This window comes from Pteropus vampyrus, unplaced genomic scaffold, assembly GCF_000151845.1.
Source record: "Pteropus vampyrus isolate Shadow unplaced genomic scaffold, Pvam_2.0 Scaffold35, whole genome shotgun sequence".
Taxonomy (NCBI): domain Eukaryota; kingdom Metazoa; phylum Chordata; class Mammalia; order Chiroptera; family Pteropodidae; genus Pteropus; species Pteropus vampyrus.
Genome location: NW_011888816.1, coordinates 4257088 through 4265671, shown reverse-complemented (window position 1 = coordinate 4265671; position 8584 = coordinate 4257088). Strand labels below are relative to the sequence as shown.

At 42.7% G+C, this 8584-nt stretch overlaps 1 protein-coding gene across 1 annotated transcript; it reads left to right on the top strand.

The window, feature by feature from the left end:
• The first annotated feature begins 1923 nt into the window (after positions 1-1923).
• On the top strand, positions 1924-5143 carry RPL14 (ribosomal protein L14). The gene is made up of 6 exons (XM_011357399.2): positions 1924-2046; positions 2514-2615; positions 3199-3293; positions 4323-4422; positions 4522-4575; positions 4778-5143. Exons 1-6 carry the CDS (start codon positions 2044-2046, stop codon positions 5057-5059), a joined length of 636 nt encoding a protein of 211 aa, XP_011355701.1. The 5' UTR covers positions 1924-2043; the 3' UTR covers positions 5060-5143.
• The last annotated feature ends 3441 nt before the right edge of the window (positions 5144-8584 follow it).

Below are 8584 nucleotides of genomic sequence, written 5' to 3'. Positions count from 1 at the left end.
TACAGAAGGCTTACTTGCCATTGTAATGGAGCTTCGAAAAAATCTGAAAACCGCCTGTGGCTGCTGGAAGGAGCCTCGGGAGGCTTCAAGGATGCACTGTCACTCTCCGTGGAGAAAGAGTGGGGAGCACTTTCTGGGAAGAGGGGGCCCAACTGCATGAAAAGCCGCGAGACCTGTAGCCACAGAGGCATAGGGGTGAGATTGTGCATGGCCTTGAATGCTAGGCTACAGATTTCCACAGTTTATCCATTCTTTGTTTATGGGCCTTTGGGTAGTTTCCCGTTTGGGGCTATTACTACAAAAGTGCTACTATGAATGTTTCTCATTCATGTCTTTTGCCTTGTAAATTAGAAAGCAGATATCAAGGCCTAAAGACTTAATTAATTCACTATGCACTTAATGAGCCCCTTATCTGGCATTGTGCTAAGACAAGAAGATGGCCAGGGTCCTGCCCTCAAGGAACTTACTCCAATTGATGCAAAACTACAATCTAAGTGGACAGAAAAATGAGTCAAACAATTGCAATTGTGATAACAGTTCTGAGGAAAACAAAAAGCTGAGCTAGAAAAGGAGTCTCTCCTATTTTATTTTTTACTTTCTGAATTGTGTCAGTCAGGCTTAAGACTCTGAGAAGAGCTATCTGGAAAAAATTTACAGATGTATTGGCACTGCTATGCGATGAGTATAAACACAGGGGAGAGCATTCTTGGCAGGTGAGATACCATGTACAAAGTCATAGAGCAGGAAGGAGTTTGGCCTGTTCAAGACCAGTGTGGCTGAAGCACAGTGAAGAAGGGGAACAAGGGATGTTATGTGTTCAGATATAGGAGCATGTAATGCAAGGCCCTGTAGGCCAGAGTAAGGAGTTTTGATTTTATTCTAAATACTGTAGAAAGTCACTGAAGTATTTTAAATAGGAAGATGTGATCTGATTTTTTAAAAAGATCCCTCCGACTGATGAGCAGACAATAGATTAAATGAAGCAATTGAAAAAGCAAGTCACTCAGGAGGTTGCTTTGAACGGTCCTGGGAAGATATGCTGACATAGAGTTTAAAGGAAAAAACAAATAGACTTGGGAATTGTCAGCACAATTATCACCACCTTAATCCAGCCATATTGGGACAAAAAGATATCCTGCATGTGTTCTGATACGATGCATCAAGGGCATAGCACTTCTACCAAAAATGAATAATCTCAATGTAATCATGAGGAAAACTACAATAAATTATCAAGATACATCCTACAACATTCTACAAAATTTGCCTGTATTTTAAAATGTATTATGAAAAACAAGGAAAACTTTTTTTCATTTGCGCTAAAATCCGTAAGTGGGACAATTTTTAACATTTAAATAACGACTGCAAAGTAATAAGACTATATTAGTATTAATTTCCTGATTTGATGGAGCTGATAATAATGTCCATGTTTTTAGAACACATTTAAGTGTGTAAAGATGAAAATCATGTCTGTAATTTCCTCAAATGGTTCAGAAAAAATAATAGAATGAGAATGTACACATAAAATGTTAACATTTGGGGAACCTAAAAGAAGCGCCTATGGGAATTACTTATACTAGTTTTACAACTTTATTTTAAAATGAAACGTTGACAAAATTACTGGGGTCACTTGAGAGAAAAAAGATCTAGTACTAAGCTATGAGTAACAGATAAAACTCTGGAGTACTAAGTGGTGGAAAGGATGGAAGAATGTTTAGAAAAAAAGTCAAATGGAATTCGCACAGAGTTATACTGGAGTCATAGTTTCTGCGTTCTTTTTCAACCTAAAGATGATCTCCAGCGTCGCATAACCGAAGCCAATCACGCAGCTCGCGTCCGGGACAAATCAGCCATACTCGAGTCCGCTCCTCCATGTTTTTCAGTGAGCAAGCGTGAGATTGCGCACGCATGCGTGAGTACGCACGCACCCCAATCCTAACCAATCGGTAGCCACGTCGGCGTCTCGTTTAGCGCAGGGGCGGGGCGGCCTTCTACACATGCGCACGGTTGGGCGGGCCTTCTTCCTTCTCGCCGAACGCCGCCAACATGGTGAGTGTCCCTGTTGCGGGCTCCGGGGGTGGTGGCCGTGGAGCAACACCACCGTCTGGCCTGGGAAGCGGAGGCAGGTAGCGGTGCCCAGTGGGTCTTAGGTGGCGCTTGGTGAGGATGCCTTAGCGGGCGGATCACGGAGTTTAGGAGCTTCTTGGACGCGCGGCCTGCGAGCGCGTGGATGGCCCGGCGTGCCTGGGCTACGCGTGCGCGCCACCGCCGGCGGAGCCTCGGCTGGAGCAGCCCGTGGCCTGGCTGGGCCGCCATGGTGGGGGCGTGCAGTCCACTTAGGCGTGGAGTTTTGCCGCCGTCGCCTTTGCAGATTTTGTCCAAATCGTCCCGTGGCACTTGGGCTTTTTCCTGTTAACATTCGTTTTCGCCGTATTTAGCTACGTTGACTTTAAGCTGCAAAGCCTTATAAACTAGAGACATTTAATTACCTTCGTTCTTTTTCTCTCCCATTTTAGGTGTTCAGGCGCTTCGTGGAGGTTGGCCGGGTGGCCTATGTCTCCTTTGGTCCTCATGCCGGAAAGCTGGTCGCAATTGTAGATGTTATTGATCAGAACAGGGTAAGTATAAGAAAAGTCACAGCATCACATAGCAGTGGATGGTATGCAGTATAGATGGTGATGTTCCTAGTGGTTCTCTAAGGTAGGAGTACTGTGGGTGGTGGCTTTATTTTACCATTGAGGAAGTAGGCAGAGTAGGGATTTCAAGCGCAGACTTGTGTTGGCTGGGCTTAAGTATTACTTTTGCCTCTTAAACTAGCTAGAGCTTCTAACAAATTATAAGTGAATCGTTGGTGATGTTTAAATGAGTTACTATATGCAGAGCAAATTTAGAACAAAGCCAGGCACCTAGAAGGCCCTCGTTTGCTATTATCAGTATTCGAGAACAACTAACTGAGGGGTTGACTAAAGACTGAATGAACATAAAATTGTTTGTTGAAAATATAAGAATTAAAGACAAAAGTCGTCAAGTAAATTATGTATTGGGTTATATGCTGCACTACTAATAGTTTAATATTTTTAAAAAGCATCCAAATAGGGAGTTGATGATTCTAAAAAGACAAATGTTACAGAGAATATCTTTTTATTTTGAATGCTGAGATCAGTTTCGTGCTGAGATTTTAATCTTATCTGTGTGTTCTAGGCCTTGGTTGATGGACCTTGCACTCAAGTAAGGAGACAGGCTATGCCTTTCAAATGCATGCAGCTCACTGACTTCATCCTCAAGTTCCCACACAGGTAAACTGTCCACAGACCATCACGCCCTCCCCCAGCTTTGTTTATGCTATAAAAATTTGTTTAGTTTAATTCAGAAAATGTTTTTTGTTATTTTGCTCTTTTTTCCCTTGAGAATACAGTAAACAGTGTTGAGAGTGAGAGCAATTAGAAGAAGAATTTACAGTGTAGAAGTAGATAGGCATTAGTTACTTTTTAAATGTTCTGTGATCTGGTAGCTCTCTGGCTTTGGTTTTATCCAGAGTTGCCATCATCTTATCTTGTACTCTTTTCTTTTAGGATTTACACAACAAAAACCTCCCTAAGGAATTCTTTTTGATATTTTAGTCGCTTTCACATTCAAAATAAAAAATAGTAACTCTTGTCTCTTCCAATACTAGCTATCATTAAACTTTTAGTATGTGTCAGTTATGAATATGTAACATACATGATCTCAGTATGACAGCCACTATAGAGGTTCTTTTCCCAGCTACTTATAAGGAATCGAGGCAATCAGTAGTACTTCTTCATTGATGGTTGGTTGCAGTGGAACACATAAATACTAGTTTATTTTTAAACATGCTGGGTTTTGATACTCAATATTTGTAAGAAATTTCAAAATGATTATAATCGGATTTGGTGATTGATCACAAATCTTTAAGCATTTTTGTACAAGGTAAAAACATTAGATCTAAGGATTAACTTCACCTCATTCTTTATGAAAAGGAAATTGCTTTCTCCACATCTACCCTGGTATGATGTTCTGTGCGTGATAAGAGGTGATTTTTAAATCCTGAACCTGGGCTGGGTTGCATTGTTTTATTTTTTATTAAAATTGTGTTTGAGATTATAAGACATCTTGGCTTAGTGAATACCATTCAAATAAGTAAAACTTGGAGTGTGCCAGGTGGTATGTGTTCTCTAGAGACAAGTGGAGCTAGAAGTACAACAAATGGGAAGAGTAATTGTGCTTTTCAGAGGACACAAAGCTGTCTCTGGATCTGTGTGGCTTCAAAGCTGATTTTCTTAGCCATTGGTCCTGGCTCTTTCTAGTGCCCGTCAGAAGTATGTTCGACAGGCCTGGCAGAAGGCGGATATCAATACAAAATGGGCAGCCACAAGATGGGCCAAGAAGATTGAAGCCAGAGAAAAGGTAATAATGACTTAAGGTCATTTTGAATTCTGACCTTTTCTTTTTTTCAACGGTTGGAAGGTGATATGAGAGGGATTTTTTATTTTTATTTTTTAACAGAAAGCCAAGATGACAGATTTTGATCGTTACAAAGTCATGAAGGCAAAGAAAATGGTAAGTTTTAAAAATGTTACAGGATTGTTACATTTTAACCCTAAACTTGTTTGGTAATTTTGTTTGCCCAAGCTTGGTAGGCCAAAGTCAACTTCATAGGGGTCTTAGACGTAAGGATTGTCTCCTGTACATATCCATTATATATGTGATGAAGAGAGTAGTTTTTGTATGCATGTTTGACAACTAAACTGAAATTTTTCAGAGGAACCGAATAATCAAGCTTGAAGTTAAGAAGCTTCAAAAGGCAGCTCTCCTGAAAGCTTCTCCCAAAAAAGCACCTGCTGCTAAAGGTACAGCTGCAGCAGCTGCTGCAAAGGTTCCAGCAAAAAAGATGACCGCTGCAGGCAAGAAGGCTCCAGCCCAGAAGGTTCCTGCCCAGAAAGCTGCAGGCCAGAAGGCAGCAGCACCTCCAAAAGCTCAGAAGGGTCCGAAAGCTCCAGCCCAGAAAGCACCTGCTCCAAAGGCATCTGGCAAGAAAGCATAAGAACATAAGAGGCTATTATAAAAATAAAGGTTCTTTTTGACACATTGGCAAATCTAAATCGTGGATTAAAGTCTGTTGCTAGAGCTGGGGTTGTACAAATGTATTTCACATGAATATATAAAATTCTAGCAGCTTTTGATGCACGAGAGTTTAGTACATTTTCTTATAAAAATATACTAGGAACAAGCTGGGTTCTTGAACTTCACTGGGATAACACAAAACTAATTTTTGCTTGGTGGTAGGTATTAATAGGTAAACGATAATGTAATAGCTTTTGTGGTAGAGGGAATACAGGCAATTTTGAGTTACCTGTTCTTGTGAGGGGTGGGGGATTGTCTAGAGAACTCGGGCTCTTAAGCTACAATCGTAAAGGTTGTGTAAGGAGAAGGCGGTGTGAACCTCAGGAATGTAGAGGACTAGAGAGAACAAGGGAGCCATTTAGATACAGAGCTATGTGGGAGTTAGACATTTTTTTTTTATAAGTGTTAAGTGAACCTCAGATTTGGATCATTTTGCTGTTGGACTGAATCTTAAGGGAACAAGGCGCAACGGGAACGTTAGAGGTGGTATCGAGCTTGGCGGTATCCCTCACCTTGACAGAGGGCTAGACCAGTTAAGTGGCAGTGGTGATGTTTATTGTTTAGTAGGCTTTAATAGTAAACCTAATGTGAACTCACTGGTTTCTTGGTTTACTGCTACTACTGTCCCACCTCTTCCTCTTGGATTTATTAATTATCTTTAATTTTCACTGACTACATCCTCTAGTTTTTCTTCCAGTTAGGATTTAGGAGTGATAAACTTTGCTTACTTGTCTGAAAGTATTTTGCTGTTGTATGAACTATTTCTTACATTTCTGACAGCAAATGTATGGTTTTTTTTCCCCCCAACTTTGACTGCCTAGAATTGGCATCAAACCCTACTTGCAAATGCCATTCAAAGTGGTCTCCCCCCACTTTGAATGGCATTTGCAAGTCCCAGACTTGTTCACTAACATGGAAGCTCTCTGAATGCCTTACCTCTTTAGAAATGTTTGTGTGTGTGTGTGTGGGGACGTGGGCGGGGCAGAGGGGGTGCTCAATGTAGGCACAGTTGATTAAGTCACTGGCCATTGGTTAGCTCAGTCTCCAGCCCCTCTGCAAGGGTCATAGTGAAAGTTCCAATCCCATAGTTGGTTCCTGTGGCCATCTCCCATCTTAGGAGTGCCCAGCCACCAGTCATTACCATATGAAAAGAGAACTTTAAGGGTCTCTAGTGCCCTTGCTCTCACCTCTGGACTAGGTACTGTTGAGAAATGCAGTTCAGCCAACTAAGCCATTCATCTGTGAACAGGAAGAACAGAAAGGGAAAGGTGATGAGATTAGTCTGGAATGTTTTGAGTTTTAGGAACTTGTAGAATAGCCAAGTAGAAATGAACAGGCAGGTTGATACACAGGTCTAGCTCAAAGCTATCAGCATGATGCCTGGCCAAGAAGAAGCACTATTGCCATGATTATTAGATCTGGGTTGGAGAAAGATACAAATGTGTTAAAAGAGAGTGGCAATGTACACAGGAATACAGTCGTGCCACGTCCTGGTCAACAACAGACCATATGTATGACTGATCCGTAAGATGACAATGGAGCTGAAAAATTCCTCACCTAGTGATAATCCTAGTTGCCCTAACATAGCTCAACACATCACATGTTTGTGGTGATGCTGGTGTAAATCTAAGGTGCCAGTCATGAAACTGTAGCACATGTAATTATGTACAGTACGTAACACTTGATAAGTAATATTGACTTGCTATATATGTATTTACTATGCTATACTTTTTATTTTACAGTATTCTTTCTAGTTAGGAAAAAAGTTCGCTGTAAAACTATTTCGTGTTCAGCTGGAAGTAGCTTTGTACACCTTGGTTTTACTGAATCTCTTGATTGCATTTTCTCATGCTTGATTCACTCTTGCGTTTTATAAATTTAGTGTAGCTTAAGTGCAGTCTTTATAAAGTCTACAGTAGTATACAGTAACATCCCAGGCGTTCACACTCACTGACTCACCCAGAGAACTTCCCAGTCCTGCAAGCTCCATTCATGGTCAGCGCCCTGTACAGGTGTACTTATCGTTTATACATTTTTACTGTATCTTCTCTATGTTTAGATATGTTTAAATACGTAAATACCACTGTGTTACAATTGCCTACAGTATTCAGTGCAAAAACATGCTGGACAGATTCGTAGCCTAGGAGCAAAAGGCGCTACCCTAGAGCCTGGATGTATGGTAGACGAGACCATCTAGGTTTGTGTAAGTGCACTCTGATGTTCACACGGCCACAGAGTGGCCTACAAGGCTTTTCATTCCTCAGGATGTATCTTCATCCTTAAGTGGTGCATGACTATAATAATGCCAGCAATGACAGAACTAGCACTATTTTGACTTAGAGTACAGAACCAGAATATGCAGTGTCTTACATGAATTGACCGACAGTTAATCCATTGAATGAGTTGGAGCCTGTTACCATTCTCAACTCAAAAATCAAGGCACAGAGTTTTACTTGCGCAAGGGCACTCAGTGGATAAATGGTGGAGTCCGAATTTGAACCCAGACAGACCCCAGACTTCGTGATCTTAGGTCACAGTCCAGTCAATTAGCCATTGAGCTGGAGACTGGGGCTGTAGTTTGTTAGATGGTCAAGTTACTGCTGCTAAGCATGGGAGCCAGAATTCAGAGCATCACAAGAAGTATGATGTGGAATCTCAGACCTTGAACTGATCGTCAAACTTGGGTAGCTAAGCCATAGAGGAAGATTGAGAAGAGCCAGCTATCCTTGGGGGTCTGGCTTGGGGGAACCATGGAGAAGTCGCCAGCCTCCGGGCTTCCTAGAGAGGTGCTGAGAGCACCCTCCGCTCCTCTTTCCTCCGGGCCGCGGGCTCTGGGGTGGGCAGCTGGTAGTGGTGGCCCTGCTCCCCCAAGGTGGCCTGGCCCTGGCTGTCCTGGAGCTTGGGCATTGGGTGGCAGATGCTGCGGAGGAGCCCACGTGGCACCCAGAACCCAAGCCCAGCCTCCTGCTGGTAGAAGCAGATTGACTTTCCAGCCTGACATCCTCTGCCTCACGGTACCCAGAGTGAGGGCTGGTGATGAGGGTCGCCCGCTTCCCAGGCTAGAGTGCTCAAGTCCCTGTCGGGTCGTCAGTATCGCCCACTGGAGGAGCATCTTACCCTTTCCCCTTGGGGCCAGAACACCACTTGCATTTCGTTGGTGGTTGGTCCAGGAACACCCGCTACCCTACTTTGTCTCCAGAAACTTGCACTAGGCCTTTGCCGTGATCACTAGATGCATTCAGTGCAAATGGCTTAGTAATGCGTTCATAGTGGACCAGGGATTTTCTTAAAGGCCACGAAGCCACTGCTTGACTCGTACTCCACAGATGTTCCTTCTAGGGATTTCCATCCCACAGGCAAAGTTGTAGCTTGTACGAAGGGAGCAGCTGCAGCACCCCTTGAATTACTAGAGTGTGCATTGAGACATCAAGAGTGTCCTAGAAAT